This window comes from Myripristis murdjan, chromosome 3 (assembly GCF_902150065.1).
Source record: "Myripristis murdjan chromosome 3, fMyrMur1.1, whole genome shotgun sequence".
Lineage (NCBI taxonomy): Eukaryota > Metazoa > Chordata > Actinopteri > Holocentriformes > Holocentridae > Myripristis > Myripristis murdjan.
In genome coordinates, this window is record NC_043982.1 from 37,947,712 (window position 1) to 37,966,301 (window position 18,590).

At 40.8% G+C, this 18,590-nt stretch overlaps 1 protein-coding gene across 3 annotated transcripts in view; it reads left to right on the forward strand.

Annotated features, from left to right (window-relative positions):
• rufy2 (RUN and FYVE domain containing 2) overlaps nucleotides 1-18,446 on the forward strand; it is a 34,270-nt gene extending 15,824 nt beyond the window's left edge. For 2 of the 3 annotated variants that reach the window (XM_030077552.1, XM_030077544.1), the window contains 12 exons: nucleotides 1,825-1,894; nucleotides 2,287-2,388; nucleotides 2,607-2,723; nucleotides 2,832-2,924; nucleotides 4,012-4,086; nucleotides 5,255-5,352; nucleotides 10,770-10,889; nucleotides 12,369-12,498; nucleotides 13,169-13,263; nucleotides 13,900-13,948; nucleotides 14,647-14,727; nucleotides 14,984-18,446. In XM_030077552.1, coding sequence (XP_029933412.1) covers nucleotides 1,825-1,894; nucleotides 2,287-2,388; nucleotides 2,607-2,723; nucleotides 2,832-2,924; nucleotides 4,012-4,086; nucleotides 5,255-5,352; nucleotides 10,770-10,889; nucleotides 12,369-12,498; nucleotides 13,169-13,263; nucleotides 13,900-13,948; nucleotides 14,647-14,727; nucleotides 14,984-15,127 — 1,174 coding nt within the window. In that variant the 3' untranslated portion in view covers nucleotides 15,128-18,446. Of the gene's footprint in view, nucleotides 1-1,824; nucleotides 1,895-2,286; nucleotides 2,389-2,606; nucleotides 2,724-2,831; nucleotides 2,925-4,011; nucleotides 4,087-5,254; nucleotides 5,353-7,338; nucleotides 9,991-10,769; nucleotides 10,890-12,368; nucleotides 12,499-13,168; nucleotides 13,264-13,899; nucleotides 13,949-14,646; nucleotides 14,728-14,983 lie in introns of those variants that run through there. The other variant, XM_030077561.1, reaches the window with a different exon arrangement.
• The last annotated feature ends 144 nt before the right edge of the window (nucleotides 18,447-18,590 follow it).

The window sequence follows — 18,590 nt, forward strand, 5'->3', positions numbered from 1 at the left end:
TTTTTTGCCCTTATTCTGACAAAGACAATATTGCTACTAAGCCATTTACATGGCTAATGAATAATGAATATTCCACTAATATTTACATGCAGACGTGCATCCTTCAACTTGTTGAACCGTGAGAACACAGCCTTGCTCTTTCATTCGTTCAACCACCTTATTGAAAAGGTCGGCATTGCAATATTTGCCCATATCCAAAAACAAGTTGATGTCCAAGTCTTTCATAATCAAGAGTTGGTATTCTCCTTGCAGCCAGAAATGTGGTTTTCGCCTTTTTTAATGCATCTCTACCCCAGCCTTGCAAACTGTTGACTAGTTGGTTTGTTTATAACATACAGAGCTGATCATAAACAAGCATAGACATAGTCATGGTGAAATGCACATTCCTAAAGTGCTGTTTACATGTCCAAAAAATGCTGCCAAAACCAGAATAATATTGGCATATCCCACGTCTTAATTGGAAAATGATACATAGAATAAGGCCTAATTCAGAATATCTAAACAGAATATGCAGTTTACCTGACCTGTATCAACTTCTGAATATTGTCATATTTGAAATAATAGTGGAAAATTAGTGTGCATGTTGGTGTAGTGATTGAATCTTCCACTGTAGGTTAACGTACTGACTTACTAACAGTAAGTATAGGTACAAACCAGCTGGTTTATGAATTAGGCAGGCTGTTGCAAACGGGTCTTTTCAAAATGTTGTTCCTATCCTTAGTTTAGCTTGTTCTAGTCTTTTTTAATTAACGTGTTGCCATATGTGTTGACATAATGATTGACACAGTATGAAGCAGTGTCCCACGACATGTCTTGAATAAATCATTTTTGGCTGATGATTGACACGGGTAGGCTTTGGCACATCACTGCTGTAAAGCACAAAGAAAGATAATTATCATTACTTTTTCTCTCAGTATAAATTTGTTGATTCAAACTGCATTTATGTCAGCTTTTTTTTTTTTTTTTTTTTAAATTGTGACAGCTTGTGTTGACAACTTGTGTTTGTCCATATTGGGAGGCATTGAAGCATCTTCCACTTTGAATTGGTGTGTGCCATTACTGGCTGTTAATGAGGGTCCCTCAGTGGTTAATCTAATGGAAAAAAAAGAAATGGTCTTGTGGTGGCATGCATTTTTTTCATCTTAAGCTTCAGACAGTGGCCTTGGCTGACCCAAAAGTTGTGACATTCTCCTGTACATTTAAATGCAGTCAGCAAATACCAAATGTTATTTCATTATTCATCCATGTAACTTCACAAACAAGAAAAACTCAAAACAGCTACTCTGAAAGCATCTGTGGGAAGTTTTTTCCAGCTATGATCATCCTCTGTTCAGAAGCCCAGCTCTGTTGACTGTGGCTGGGCTTTTTAAACCTCTCAGCCAGGAGCCAAAATCAGAGACACTCTCTTAGGGAGCCAGACTCATTTAAACAGACTAGTGCTTTTGTCATGTGGAGACCAAGCAGAAACAGGCCTGTCATACATTTTGGTCTTGAGAATGTTTTTTTTCCCATGGCACTATTGCCAAGGCAACGCATGCATCGAAAGGCAAATTCAGGTCAGTGACAAAGTCAGAGGTGAAACACTTCAGTCCTGTATAGCTGGGTGTGCTGTTACACGTCATCCACTTCATAACAGCACTTAAGAAAATCATTTTCTGCAACAGAAACAGAAGCTAGGTTTAACATGGAACATAAATAGCTGTGATTTTTGACTCCTGCAGTATTTTTTTCACATATTGTGAAAGAATGCTGTGAGTACTAATGCAGGGAAACGAGGCCTGATGACTGAATGTTGGTTGTTGCTGTTTGCCTCTGTGTGTCCAGCTCCACAGTCCATGGTCTTCAGGGCAGGGTGGATTCTCTGGAGAAGTCCAACTCTAAACTCATAGAGGAGGTAAGACACCTATTAGTTTAGTTCAGAGGAACAAAGTACCAAGAACACTATCCTAATATTGAGTTGCTCTTGCTCTTTGCTCAGTTTTACATCTCAGATTTCCCAAGCATGAATGGAATTGCTCTCACTAAAATGAAAATCTGTTCACTCTGGTTTTAATCAAAACTCCACAAAAGTTCATGGGAGTTCCATTCAATCTTCCCAAACTATTAAACATAGATCTTGTGTAATCAGGGTACATTGTGTGGCAAAACCACCAAATAGGAGTAGTATCTGTAACTGATGGCACAGTGTTGATGTCAACATTGTTGATATCAGACTGTTGCTGATATCGGATCGACTGTGTATTATTTTCTTCATCTTGGTGTGTGTCTGTCTGTTTGTGTGTTTAGTTAGCCATCGCCAAGAACAACATCATCAAACTGCAAGAAGAAAACCAACAACTGAGGAGTGAAAACAGTCTAATTTTACTGAAGGCACAACAGCATTTAGAGGTACACATGCACATACACATATGTTAATACCCACCACTCACACAACAGAAAGAAACATGGTGTCTAAATAAGACTGAAACCAAAGCTAAGCCCAAAGCTGGGCCAGCTGTGAACTACCACAAACCATCACAAGTACAGATTTACCGAGAGGGAAACTGATACACACACTTGGTGTTATTTTAGTTTTTTTATCATACTTATAATGTTATCAACTTTAGGTGACCCAGGGCGACGTGTCAGTGGAGAGAGACACTTACAAACAGTCTCGTCAGGGTTTGGATGAGATGTACAACGAGGCCCGAAGACAACTGAAGGAGGAATGTCAGCTCAGACAGGTCAGAAGGCTGGACTGTGTGTGTGTGTGTGCACATATAAAATGTGTTTACAAATTACTCATGTGGGTGTGTGTGATAACGGTTCATTTGTCTGCGGTGTGTTTTTAGGATGTGGAGAATGAGTTGGTCGTCCAGGTGTCAATGAAACAGGAAATGGAGCTGGCCATGAAACTTCTAGAGAAAGATATTCACGAAAAACAGGTCAACATACATTTACTCCCCTCTCTCTCTCCCTCTCTCTCTCTCTCTCTCTCTCTCTCTCTCTCTCTTTCTCTCTCACTCACTTTCTCTTCCTTTTGGCTGTGGTTTTAATGATCATACTTCCTTTCCTTTCTCTTTAGAGAGGAACTTGTCTGTCCTAACGTGTATGCTTTATGTACAGGGAATTTCAAGAGCGTGAAGGAAGTAGTCAAAATTTGCTCAGAGAAAAATAGACATTTAGCAGACACTCTCCCTAGAGTGACTTATGGAGTGCAACAGTATAAGGACATGACAAAAAGGTTTAATATGCAAATGTTACAGGGCAAGGTCTCCATGAAAGTTGCATCCTCCAACCTATTTGAGGTCTGCAGTGAGAAATATGGAGTGAAATTAAGGACATTTTATGATCTCTTCTGACCTTTCGAGAGCTCTTAAAGTAAATTGATTAACTTGAACACGTTACAGCTTTTATACTTTGCATCATATATCTGTAATTTCTTATCTCTTTAATTATCTCCCCCTTTTTTCTTTCCTTTTCTTCCTCTTATTTTTCTGAGTGTATGCTTCTATTTACTTATGCCCGGTGTTACTCTAGACTTTGATGACAGAATATATATTATGTTAAAAATAGAACTGAGTATCCAGCAGAGCCATATAATATCTTTTTAAACACTCTGGACTTACTCTGTGGGGCAATAAACATCCAACATTAGTCGCCCCAGATGTACCTCTACCATCAGTGTCTTGGCCTTTTTCTTTTCATCATCCATAATTGAAAACGTACTAAATTACTCTTTAGAAATGCCAACCCACATTTCAAGGGAGGGAAAAAAGATAATATCATCTTTATTGTCCACAGATGTGGAAATTTGCCTTTACAGCAAATCCAAAGCAAAACAAAACACTTGGTCAGCAAGCTGCAGTAATATAAAGTAGAATTTTAAGTCTGCTATTTAGAAGACAGAAACAATGGCATGACCATGGTTGGGGCAGGAATGAGTCTGTGTTTGCAAAAACTGTCGAGTTTCTGTTGCTGTTTTACAAGGTGCAGTGATGCAAGGCAGCTTTTTTCTGCTCTGGTTAACAGGACACACTGATCGGACTGAGACAGCAGCTGGATGAGGTCAAAGCCATCAATGTAGAGATGTACCAGAAGATGCAGGTACACACACACACACACACACACACAGAGAGAGAGAGAGAGAGAGAGAGAGAGAGAGAGAGAGAAAACAAAACTGGGCAAACTTAGTTTAGCTGGACTGCCATTTCAATGTGCATCAATGAAACTGAACATTTTCTTGTCTGCAGTTCCATGTTTCTAGTGTCAGTGCCTCAGCGTCTGCTCTGGTCAGTTTTGTTTAAACTCACTAAACAGCCTTTATGCAATTTGGTCGCCTCCCTACAGGATAGTAGAGCTTGTCAGCAGTCGTTTTGTGTGGGCTGGTCAGGTCCAGCAGGTCAGTTGTGCTGGACGCTGCACGGCTCCTGGGAGCTCAGACCCGTCCTCTCCTCTCCTCGCCGGAGCAACTGGCCTGCTGGGACTCCTACCAGCCGTCTTCTCCCACCTCCTGGGAGCCCTGCAACCTTCTTAAAAGAGATTATTTTTTAGGTCCTGCTGCTAAACAGGCCATAAATTCTGTCATCCATGGGCTGTGACAGTCACTTTAACTTGAACTTTTCTAGCAGCTGGGAAACAGACGAGAATTGTCTTGGTCTTGAGAAGCGGCAGCATTTATTACGTGACACGCTGCAGCCTGTTACTGCGTATTTACTGCCAGATTCTCAATTCACAGCTAATCTTTTCCTCTGCTCCGCTCATATTCATAGTCTATTTTCTGCCACTCTATGCAGTGCCCTGTTCTTTAAAGCAGCTACACATATCTTATAGGAGTACCTTTCATGTAGATGTCATTTGAAGAATGAGGAGAGGGGGGATTCTGGGATTTGATGCACTAGTTGATGACTCCAAGCAGTTCACAATGATACATTACGTTATCATAGTTGTTTAAATTGGAAGTAAATTTGATATTAATGATTGTGCGACCTCTCATGTGTCCAGTGTGTCCAGTTAGTTACCTAAATACAGTTCAAGCCCTCAGTATCCGTGTCCGTAGCTGGATATTGAGCAGTGGGGGGGTCAGTCATAAGTGTCTCAGTTAGCACCATTCATGATTCTTAGCCAGCCCCAGTTGGGTGTTATGCCAAAAAAAAAAAAAAAAAAAATTAAACTTATCTTCTTGTTATTTGCATGATAAAGGGAAGAAGCAGAAATACTAATACTAATTATGCTGTTACTACTACTAATAATGACACTAATTCTCATCCATCAGACCTCTGATGAGGGAATGAAGCAGAAGAACGATATGATCAGTCGTCTGGAGGAGAAGACCAATCAGATCACTGCCACCATGAAGCAGCTGGAGCAAAGGTGAGACACAGTGCCTGAAAAGGCACAGCACACTCATCTCAGAACAATTTAATTATTTTCTCTCATGTCTCCACCCCCACCCAACAGTCTAAAATAGATTCTCCACTGCTCCGTGAAAACATAGTAAGTCATATGACCCTGAGACTAACTTAAAAGTCACTGCATAAAAATATGGGAAATAAGTTAGTTTGCGTCCCTTCAAAATAAAGGTTTAATGATTCAGTTATTTTGTTTTACAGCAAGGATTAAATACCCTTAATTCCATTTTTTTTTAAAAATGAAAAATATGAAATATGTTTGCTTTGTGGTTTGTGTATCTGCTTTTAAAGTAAAGTTGAACAAAATATGTTTAATTGAACAAATATATGTTACATTTTTTTTTTAAAAAAAGTTTAATTGAACCTATTTCCCCTTAGGGATCAATAAAGTATTTCTCATTCTGATTCAAAGTACAGGCTTACATGGGAGCAGCATTCTGTAAAGAAATACAGTGGAAAGAATCAAATGGGATTCTGATCCACGGCCCCAAAAACACTCAACTTCCATGTGGTTTCTCTGATCTCTAGACAAGATGATCTGACCTGGGATGCATGCCTCGCATGCCAGTTTATGCAAATTCATGATTTCTGAAAGTCTACAATGTCTATGGGTCTTTTGCAAGTCCTAGTCTAGAGCTATGCAGAAGAGAAACTAAGGGAACCGTGAAAAATGATTTGAATAAACTCCTCCGTCTCATCACTAGTACCTATGAAACTACTTCATCACATGACATACAGATACCATTGACAGAAAAAAGTATTTGGACAGTGAGCTAATATTGTACAGTGAATTTAACATGAAAAGATGAATATGAAGTAAAAAAAAACAGACTGCTTGGTTTTCTGCATATTAAATCATACTAAAAATGCCAATGCTTATGCTGTATGTCATGTCTAATAAATTAAACTAGATATTTTCCTGCATGCCAGTTTGCTCACTTATTATAGAACTATGTTCCTGTGTATAAATCCTTTGCATTCATCAGTGATTTTGGAAACTTCTACCTAGCTGTGTGCTGGTTGGTTGATGTCATGTGACCCCGCCCCCTCACTCCTCCAGCTTTGTCATGTCCCAGTCAACACGGTCCATCCCCCCCTCCCCTTTTCTATTGGTTTAAATTCGTTCCATCCTCTTTGTGATTGGTTGTGAATGTTTTTTGCTGCTCTGAAGGTTTTTCTAGGCCAGTAGGATGAACACAGACCCCGGTTACACTTGTCATTTCAACAGGATTTTTTTTTTCTTTTTTTGCTCTGTTTGACTGTCCTGAACCAACTTTCAAATGAAGGAGTCTGGTTAAGCCATACTGTTGTTGTTGTTGTTGTTGTTGTTGCTGATATGGCAAAGTTGGTTATGTTGTGATTGAAGCCACCGTTTGAAATCAGATGATTTACCAGCTCATTAGAGATGAAGCTCCCTCTTTGATTCTCTCTTATTCTTGAGAGATCATAATGCTGTTAAATAGATCTGTGAACACACGTCTTTGCTTGCCAGGCTTAAAGGTCTCATGTTGACGCTACATCCACCTGACAATGTCAATTAATGTGTCTCCTGTAAGTGTGTTTTTTTTTACCTGTCCACATTCCTTTTTCCTGCTTGTCCTCTCCATCTCTTTGCATCCTTCATCTGCCCATTGGACTGCAGTCAGATCTAAACTGTGTAGAAGCCTGGCCACCTGAAAACAGGTTTTTGTGTGTTGAAGCCTGTCGTCTAGCACCTCCTGCTGTGCACGCGATGGAAAAAAAGACTCATTTTTAAGTGTTAAGTGTAACCGGGGCCACTTAGAACACTGATGTATTGACATCCTTTCTTCCTTCCTTCCTTCCCTCCTTCTTTCCTTCTGTTCCCCTCTTTCATACCATCCATCCATCCATTTTCCTCCCTCCATTCTGACATCATTTTATTTCTATTTTTAACTCCTGATTTTGTTCCTCCTCCTCTCCTGAGCAGCGATAAAGACCTGCTAAGTCAGACGCGAACACTAGCCATGTCTTTTGTCAAGTGTGCCAGCACAGACACGGAGCACCAGTACAAACTAGTCAAGGACATTTCCTTCTGAGAGCAAACACGCGCACATGCACGCACGTACAGGATACATGATTGCCTATGAATGACTGAATGAATGAATAAATGGATAACTTAAAGGAACATTCCTGCTTTGTTTTTCACACAATGTTCAGATGGTTCCATGGCCCGAGAGCAGCCACGGGGAACAGCAAGGTGAAACTGGGACGCATAGTTCGGTTCTTTGATAATCACCATACCAACATCAGCAAAACTGTGGGATTCATAGAAACCACTGCGACACGTTCCATGATTTTTGTTTCATGCTAAATGAAGAACATTATGGCCCAGATTTCACGTTGCCATGGCTCCCTTTCATTTCATCGATGGCTTTGTTTCTCGAGCCAGAGAAGCATCTGAAAATTATGACAGTTATACTTTAATAGATATTTCAGATAAATTGTGAATCAATGGTATACTTCTTTATTTGTGCACTTACATGCTCAGGCACACACACACACACACACACAAACACACACACAAATGCTACACATTCTTCCTGTTGCCAGTAGTCGGTTTATATGCAGTATCACTAACGTGCAGGTAGTTGACTGGATTTTGGCTCAGAGATGTAACCCTAGCTTTGCAGAGGGCGTTCTGTCCTGTTCATTGTCATTGTCACATTGAGTTAGAATAAGTACAATGGGCCTCCCCATTCATATCCAAACTACTGAGTGGTTTTATCCTGATAAACCCACAGCCACAGATTTAAAAGAGTTTGGTGGTTGTAGTTTAATAAAGCGGCGTCCGTGTCAGCTACGCAGTGGTTGCTAAGTGATTCTGTGCCGCCTGATCTTTAGGATCTTGGTGACCATGACGACGCATTAGGTTGCATTTGTTGTTCCATTTTTGCAGCCAGCACTTATTAGGACTAGAGCACAGAAATAGAACTGAGTAGAAGTGGCGTGGGCCTTTGGTTCACAGCAGGTCGATGTATTTCCAGGTGGCTCCCCCTTGCCAAAGCAGCAGCTGTACACATTCACTGATGCATCGGCAAAAGAGTTAGTCAAGGTCAGTGAAGGCAGTGGCTTGCAGAACACTGTAAGACACTGGATAAAAGACATTTTAAAATAACCTTGTGGTTGTTATAGCTCACTTTTTTCAAATAACAAAATATAGTTTGTTCTGGGAGTAGCTGCATCTTATCTGGTAACATTGGTAGCTTTTGCAATAGCTTTATTTAACAAATTTAAACAAAAAAACAAAAAATATAGTTAATTAGAATTAGTAAACATCATCACTAATTTGCCGGCCCATAATATGACCTGATACAGCTGTCTTTCAGCTGCACTTGGTTGAGCGACTGAACTGTGAGCTACAGTGTCAGCCTCTGTTCAGATCATTAGTGCGGTATCTTTCATTCATTCATTCATTCTAATATAGATAAAGATATTCAGTCGCTTCCCCCATAGATGGCTGTTAGTTGGCCTGGTAGTAGCCGTAGAATCGACCCATACAGCGCCAAATCTGCTCAGTTCAATTTGTGTGGTCTAGAGAGGACAGTTTCATCATGGCCAGCTCAGTCCACACGGTCAGTGCACACCGGAGTGCAGCTGTGCAGCCTCTGATGCATGTTGCAGCCATAGAACTTGAATGGAGTAGAGTGGTCATCGTTGTGTTTGCTGAGGCTGGCACAGAATAAAATGGTGATTGTAGTTCTATGCTGTAGTGATGAGTCAGTAGGGCTGTAAAGTGTGTACTGTGTGCATCATCCTGTGGCTGCAGTCTGAAAACAATTCTGAACCTGTTTCGCGTGTTACAGTTACGTGCACTTAAACTAAAAAACTCAACTGAAATGTGACATTAGCGATGAGGTTACCATAGCATCATCAGAGACTTAGCTCCTCCAGCAGACATCTGCAAACTAGCAGGCCTACCTGGTAAGCATCGTCAAACATACCTAATGTCCTTTAGTTTTTTAGTTTGCCCAAAGTGTGTTTATATAGAAGCTAGCCCAGAAAAATGACAGTATATATAAAACTGTTTGTCAATCTGGCCATCCTATTATGTTAATTCACATGGGACAGACTGTTCTACACCATTCAGGTTCTGTGGCTGCAAATTTAAGCTGCACCTGCACCCTCTGCTTCTGATTGGCCAGCCCTCTCCTTGTTGCACATCCTCCTATAGATACACATGTTGAGGATTAGACGGTCCAATCAGGTTTTACAGATTTTAACAGCTGTTAACAGCGGGAAGTCGTGTGTGTGTGTGTCACGCTTTTGTTTCTGCTTTGACATTTGAAACAAAACCGATGAGGTCCGTTCCAGTGTGAAGACCTGGAGTTACGTGGTTGCGAAACGTCTGCATTGTTGTCAAGGAAACCTGAAAGTCTTGTTCATATCCTGTCTTGACATTACTGTGTGTATCGACTTTGTGATAGCTCAGGAAGTAATCATTCTACCTATTCTAACTCCATGTTCCTAGTACTGTAACCTCCTGTCAGACTGAAGACGAGTAATGACTCATTACAATGTTAAAAAACAGACAGCTACTGTCTTTTACCACCATGACCAATAAAAATAGATGTTTTGAAAATGCTTGTTGTGGGTTCGGTCTTTAGCATTGGTTTGTTATCAGTGTTGTTGGCATTTACTGTAAGTATTGTAATATTTAAGCTCTAAGTTACCAGACATTGTAGTTCATGGGTGTTGTCAGGTTATCCTTCAGATCTTCTAACATACAGGCATGCAGCTGTATCTCGACATTTTTCAGGGCTAGTGCAAACTGTTATCTTTGCGTTTGACTTCAGACACGTCACGCTTACATGCCAAGTAGCGTCCATTCCCTCTGAGCGTGCCAACGTACGGGCTCAGGTCCCGTTGGTTAGCTGGCCACCCTCTCCTCTCCTCCTTTCACCCTCTCTGTTCACCTGTAGGCACTTTCCCTTGGCTGATTTGACCGTTTCAACACCCATTTTTATTTGCACCTTGTTGTTGTGTTTACTTCCTGCCCTCCCCTTCCATTTCACACCCCTCTGTCTTCCTCACTGTGCACCATTCCTCCTCTGATTTGACTCATTTCACCCCTCCCTCCCTCCCTCATCCCAGTGTGTTTTACTCATTGGCATGGTTATAGTAGTACCAGTTACAACCACTCCCCTCCCTCCTGTCATCTTCATTTATCTTGATCTATTCATCCGTCCCTCTATACTTTCCTTAATCTTTCCACCCCAATACCTCAGTCCTTCCCTCGCTATCTGTCCTCCATCCTCCCCCCTACCTTCCTCTCTTCTTTTTTCCCTCTCCCTCCATCCTTCTCCCCCCCGGTTTTTTCTCTCCATGGTCCTGAGTTTGTCCCTGGTTATAATGGTGCAGATTACAGGAGGCAGAGAGGCACCGCACCTCAGCCGAGGAGGGAGCCAGACGCTTCAAACTGGACTTTGCCAACAAGGCCGACAGCCTGCAACGGCAGATCGCACACAGAGAGAGACAACTGTAAGCGAAAAACACACAGAGAGGCAGACTCATGCACACACACACACACACACACACACACACACACACACACAGTCTGTTCTGCATAAAACAAGGCAGCATACACACATTTACATGTATAGTTGTGTAGGAAGTTAACCTGGCTTTTGATGTGGGTTTTTTTTTTTTTTTTTACCTCTTGAATTGAATCTAAGCAAGGCTCTTTATTTGAACTCAGGATCGATGTCTCACATTTATAACGCATGATTTTACATGCATAGCTAAAAAAAACAGATTGTTCGATTGACTCTTAACATGAACCCATTGGAGATGAGATTTTTTTTTCTGACAATACCAATGTGGTGATTTATCTATTCATGTATCAAAAGAGAATTTTACCCATCATGCTTTATTTTGCACTAAGAAATATAGAAATCATCCTGAGTCCTACCCCTCATACAATCCTAAATTAATCCTGTTTTAATAGAATGTTAGCCAGTTCTAAATTATCTTGCAAATCCAAGTGGATTGATTTCTCAAATTTTGGATGTATTTAACTATAATAGAAAAGTCTCTAAAATTTAGATATGTTAAATGTGTATGTATTTACAGTTATGACTTTAGCCCATACTGCATCATTATAGTTGTCTAAATTTTATGCATTTCAGTTGCATGCCAAATTACCTCTAAATTGAATTAGGTCATTATAACTTAAATTATCTTGTATGACACTGACTCAACTAGAACTAAAATAAATTGAATAATATTGAATGTATACAGTTTGTGCCAATTCATTTCACAGCTGCTAATTATATTACTGTCAAATGACAAATGTCCTTAAGAGTGAAATGGTCATGCTCTCATTTTATTTGCTTGGACTCGCTAATGTGAAGCCAACTTAATTTGAATTGGTTCTGTATTTGTAAAATATTTTACTCAAATATTTTACTAAATTTCACTTTTTAGTGTTTTTTTCCCTTCCTGTTGCTTAATGAATTATCATAGAGCCTGATCTGTTGATGCCTACATCCATGTCTGGAAATGAGTTCATGGAGATATCATAAAAAGCCATGCTCATAATCCGACTAATTCAGATTAAACCTGCCTTTTTGCAGGGTTTGACTGAAGTAGTTGTGTTGGTAGCAAGTTAGACTAAACGTGAAGCTTTCATCTTCCGAGGTTACTTCAAATGATCAGACTGTCTAACTCGATCATCAACATGTGAGGACCAGGGTCCCGTTCCCCAGCGTGTTGATGTTCAGCACAGTAGAGACGGTTCTGAGCAAACTGAGCTTAACATAATAGAAACCACATAGAAACAAATATAAACCAGTGCAGCAACTAAATATAAAGTCTAACCAGAACTGCAGCATCCAGGCCTGTGACAGTCAGACATGATCTCTTCTCTCCTTCTCCTTCTTTTGTAATTGTCACTCATGCTTACATTGTTGTTGGTGTTGTATATGTTGTTGCTGTTTTTTTTTTTTTTTTTTTTTGTAGCCAGCAGCTGGAGATGGATCTGAAGATTGAGAGGGAGTGGCGCCAGACGTTACAAAATGATCTGGAAAGAGAGAGAGACACTGTGTCACAGCTCAGTGCAGAGGCGCTGCAGATAAATGGATTGAAAAAGGTAAAGAAAGAGAGGGAAAGACACCGCACTTTGTAAAGTAAAGGTCATATCCGCAGTTTGTACAAAAAAAAAAACAGTCATGTGACTGACGCCTGAACCCTGAATGACTGCAGTGAAACTAATTGCAGTCACATCTTCCATGCAAGCCAAGAGATGCTCACATGGTTCAGCAAATCGCTCCACCAAACAGGGAAAGCCAACATTTTCAATCAGCTCGGCATGCACTGCAGTAAACTCAACAAGTCTGTAACTCTTCTATTTGACTCTTGTCATTGTCATTGCCTAATTTAAAAAGCAAATCTGTTATTTGTGCATGGTGTGTAAAGTGCTTGGTTAAACTGGTAATGTTGTAATTAGCTCTGCTGCTCCCATCCATCCCTGCACTTGGACTGTAAACATTACAATTAACTGTTTGACTGCTTGTAGTCATCAGGTCAGAGTAAATCCAGACTTCAGACATCAACAGCTGCCTCACTGCTCACAGCTGGGTGACGCCTTTGTTAGCAGATGATTCCTAGTTTGGATAAATGGATTACCTGTAGCTGATAGAAAACATCACCAAATAAGAAGAATTGGATCTGATGGACAAACTGCTTATTGGATCAGTGCATCCCTAATTGGAGTTGTGTGTGTGTGTGTGTGTGTGTGTGTGTGTGTTATTGTTCCTTAGGAGTTCCATCGTCTCCAGGATGAGAACATTCAGCTGAAGACCATCTGTGAAGACCAGGAACAAGCTCTGGAGGAGCTGGGCTCCAAACTCAGCGAGTAAATATTCCCTGGTTGCGTGATTTTCTGGACCATATCAAGTTGTGTGCTGCTCTGCATCAGCCTCTGTGGAAAAATTAGCCCAGTCACACACACCTGATATTCTCACAGAACTACTACGTGTTTATTTTGTTTGTTCTTTTTTTTCAATGGCAAAATTTGCCTTGTGTTCAATTTTAACTGCTATTAAAATGATCTTTTAATGTCTTAAATCTCTAGTGTTTAGGATCTAAACTCATTGTCCTTTCTGTTCAGTTAGTCAGTATCCAGTCATGCCATATTAAATAACTAATCATGTTTCCAGTCCATCTGTGAAGACTAGATACAGGCCTTAGAGGAGCTGAGCTCTGAATTCACACACAGAAATATCATAAATATTAAATTAAAGGGGCAGCAGTAGCCTTGATGCAAAGTGAACTCATGTTGTTTCCTTCTGTGATGAAGCCAGACAAGTTGTGGGCGAGCTGGACAGTAAAGTCTACCAGGAACCGTTCTAAAGGGAAAAAGAGAGAGAGAGTTTTGAACAGTGGTATTTAGTGCAGGTAATGTTCTGCTGACTTGAGAATCGTGACCTGTGTGGGTTAATTATAATTTAATATTTTTTCTTACTACTGCCTGTCTTCTGTTCCTCATCAGATCCAAACTGAAGATTGAGGACATCAAAGAAGCCAACAAAGCTCTTCAGGTAAGGCCGTAGTCAGATAAGAGACAAAAACTAGACCAAAAAAAAAAAAAAAAAAAAAAGTATTTATTGCTTGTATCAGACAAAAAATGAAAAATTAACCTCACCACACTCTCGTCACATGGTGGTAGAAAAGGATTGGCCTGCTGCTGCTGTTTGGTTCTCAGTTAAATAACAGCGCCCGTCTAATTTTGAGTCACAGTCTGTTGTCCCGTGTCTACAAGTAACTTACATCCAAACATTTTTGAATGAGAGCCATATCTGTAATTTATTTTCCTTGTTCTTTGTCTATCTTGAATTTTCTGCTGTCTCAACCAATAATTGTGATGCAAATAAAAAATAAAACATACAGCAATAATTGTGACGACAGTAAAGAGGCCCTGTTTTCTGATGGACACTCAAGTACAGTAACATAACAGCAGAAGACTATTTTATGACAAGGTAATTAAACCAGGGTCTTTACTGTGTTAGGTTCCCACGCTCAGGCATGTTTCAAAGCAGTGAGGGAAAAAAATGCCAGATATATGTGAAAAAATATGAATGGCTTCTAAAGGAGGTTGGAAAGTACCGTCTAACTGGAACCGTCTTTTATGTATCCATAAAGCAGCTGATGTTGCCATAGTCATGAATGAAGTGTTTTGTTGTTTAGTCAGGTGTGTCACAGAGTTCAGGTGAAACACTGATGTGTTGTTCTGTTGCAGGGGGGGCAGGTGTGGTTGAAGGACAAGGAGGCCAGCCACTGTAAGCTGTGTGAGAAGGAGTTCTCCATCTCAAGACGAAAGGTCAGCTGTCAAATGGTCATGAAATTATAATTTCATAGGTGTGATTTCAGAGGGGGGTTGGCTGGGAAAGTGGAGAAATCCTCTTATATATTACATGTTTCCAGCAGCAGAAGAAAAAAAAGAAAAACATAAATCTCCCAGATTGCCACTTGGAACCATAATATAATTTCAGTGACGGATGTTTTGGTATTTAGCATTATTGTTGTAGTTGAGGTTTGGTTATGGCTGCTGACTGTCTGTGTGCGTCTCCCTGCAGCACCACTGTAGGAACTGTGGCGAGATCTTCTGCAACAGCTGCTCTGACAACGAGCTTCCTCTGCCCGCCTCCCCCAAACCAGTCAGAGTCTGCGACACGTGCCACGCCCTCCTCCTCCAGCGGTGCTCCTCCAATCCCACGTGAGGAAGTCCCACGCCCTCACCGGAACTGCCTCAATCAAAAAAAAAAAAAACAAAAAACGACATCCCAACCCTTGAGCACCCGCCCTCCAACCCTCGGTCAGATCCATCTCCCCGGTTCTTTACATTTCAACATGTTTGCTGCTAGGACTGGACCACGTGCACAAAGCTGTCCAGTAGACCTCTTGGTTTGACTTAAACACAAGGTGGAGAAGTGTCACTTGTGCATCATTTTATTGTTCTGACATTTCTGGCCTCCTTGTTTGCTGTCACTACTTTTTCTACATTTGTTCTGCAGTGTAAAGCATCGAAACATCAACATCGCCTGCCAGTTCAGACAGAGAGGAACGGGCAGCGCAAACACGAGGTGTCAAACACATTGTAGTGGGAGTGTCGAATCAGTTGTAAGCCCAAAATAAGATACTAAATATGCATCATTTGGAGTTGGACAGGGTAAATTGTACAGGATTGTTATAATTTAGTTTATATTTCAGAAACCATGACAAATATCACAAACAGACCTGTGAGCTCTGTTCCCTGTGAGATGACCCTCTTTGAGTCAGCACAGAGGGCCCAAGAAGACCTTAGGACCATAATTACTGCGCTTTAGGTTTGAGGCTCTCACTGCAGGCAGCACAGTTGTAACATACAGGGTACAGTTCAGTCAGGGAGAATCAAACACCACAATATCTCTGATGGAATACCTCAGTGTCAATATTGTAGCAATGGCTATTCATGTGTGCATAAGACATTCACACCAACATTTTTGATAAACACTCATCGGTAATGTGGATATGACGGCCAAGCAGGTAGAGACAAATAATAACACAACACCTGATCCGGTCTAATAAGTTCAGAAAACTGCATCGCTTCACTGTAGTTCAGCCTTTGAAACAGGGAAAAGACAACGTTAGTCTTAAGTCATGACGCTACAACAGGCAAAATCCCAGATGATGTCTAGTCTCATATCACGATAATGATAAAATATGGATTGATTTCCCAGCTGTAGGTCCAACAGAACCACACATGCAAACAGATTTGACTGAACACAGTTTTTGCTCTACCTGACAGTGATGAGCACCGCTGCTTTGTTGTGACCAAACCCCCTCCGGCCGGTAGTGCAGTGAGTAGCCAAACTGATTTCAGATCAGAGCTGGATGTGGGCAGACGGTTGCATGTCTCCCTGCTCTGTGGTAACATCAGCAGACGTCTGGAGGCTTTAATATCGGCATGACTGGTAGTTATTGTTGAGTTTAATGAGTAGAAATCATCTTGTCACTAAGACAGTGGTTTTTTTTTTTTTCTTTTTCCTTTTGGAGAAGTGAAATAAATGTGAACATAATTCTATAATTATAATTTAAACAGGCACAAAAGATCAAATTTTCAACTGATTGATGTGAGAGGCCAAACTTGATTTATTTCTGTTTGGTGAGCTGTGTGAAAATTGGACCTGTGCCACAAAGGGTAAATCATTTTGAGATGTTGTGTTCCAGTTTAGGTGCAGCCTTCTCCCTCGAGCGACAAAGTGACATTGCAGAACGAACGAGGCCTGCCAGGCAGATTTCCTCTCCTCTGCATGTCAGTGTAAAAACTGCAATGCAACTGAGACTGTTTGAGCACTAAAATGAATCTGCCAACTCATTTCCGGAGCTTGTTTCTCCCTCCTGACAATATGCCCACATCTGACTTTACCAGGTGCCATGTTAAGCCTCATGGTTCCCCTTGGCCGTTCAGCCAGTCACGAGAAAAGCAGATCTGTATCTTTTGTGTCTGTGCAAAAAATACCAAAAAAACCCTCCAGAATCTGCTTGTCATAGTGCCAAACTGGGCCCTATGTTACTTCAGGATATCTGCACTCAGAGAATCTGAAATGCCAGAATGTCCCGAAAATGTTTCAAACTAGCAACACTAGCCAATGCTAGCCAGACATGTACTCAGTCTTCCCTCTGTCTGGATTAAAGGCACATTTACCTGTTTTATATGTTTGTTTGAAGCACTAACGCTGCAGCTGCTGCTTCAGAGACGGAGAGGAGCAACGAGAAGCAGCACAGCAGCTGATCCTGTTTCTGGTGACTGACCGGCTGCTGTTTGGCAGTTAAACTGGAAACTGTCTAACTCGTTACTGCTCGTTGAGGAGAGACTAAATGGAGTATTACACACTTACACGGCAGAACAGTCACATTTGCCAATCCTGTGTTCTTTGTAAAATACAATGATTAATCCGAGAGTATTTATGTTTTTATTCTGTTTTATGCACAATATTTTGTACTTTTAAAAGTTCAAGGAAGTTAAAGGAATGCTCCAACTTTTTGAGGAAAATACCCTTTTTTTCAGCTTACCCAGACTCACTTTGACTAAGCTAGGCTAATGACTCCCATAGACTTTAAGTCTTTATGCTAAGCTAACATGAAATGCTATCCAAACCAGTGGACGTACGGAGGTGAAAATGATATCAAACATCTTGTGTCAGTCTGGGCAAGTTGGGAAGAAGGTATTTTCCCCAAATCTCTGAGTATTCCTTTACACATGGAGTAAGATACACAGAGAATGCTTGAACCACTTGAAGTCAGTAGTACTTGGAGGAGATGGAGCCGTCTTGGAAGTCCCACGGTTTACCTCTTCTCCGAGGCTCCACTCCCAACAGGGGAAGTCTGGAAACTCTCGCTCGGTTCCGCTCCCCTGTTAGCTATCAGTACACTCAAAGAAAGGTGCAGTGAAGTTGTGTATATTGTGTTACAATGTACATCAAGTGTTTTATGATGACTGTGAAGTGTACATAAAAACAAATGTGTACAGCGGCCTCTGCATCACCGCTGCAGGACGGTCGACTCGTGTGATGGTTACCAGTGTACATTCTGCTTTTGTACTCGGACACGTTTACAACCTGTGATTTTACTATAACTGGACATACTCAATCCCATGAAATAACATCACAGGCCCTGGGTCAGTTCAGGAAGTTATGGTTTTTATCCAAACTCAAAGATTTAAAAGGCTACTTATGTTTATACCCTATCTACTGGACAATAAGATTATAGCACTATAAAATCAACTGATGTTTCTCTTCACATTTTGACTGATTGAACTGAGTCTGGATTGAGCCAAGGCCTCATTTGTAATGTCTCTTATAGTCAATCCCAGTTCTGAATGGGACTTGTACAGTGTTGATTCCACTGTATGTTGTATGTATGTTGGTTGTCAATCAATGTGGCCCTTTAGCTTACTAAATGCTGCCAGTTGTGTAACACAAACTCTATTGCCAACAATCTGTTGCCTATACAGTTAAGCAGTTTTTGATTAAATTATAGACGATGATGGATGATTAATGGAGTTAGCCATTGTTTCTGTGTGGACGATTGAACCAATTTTATTTTATTGTCTCTCCCATGTGGAGATGTATTGTGTTCTTGTTTCTCATTTCTGTCTAGATCTCCAAAAACAAACAAAGCACGATGCTTACTGGAGCCACG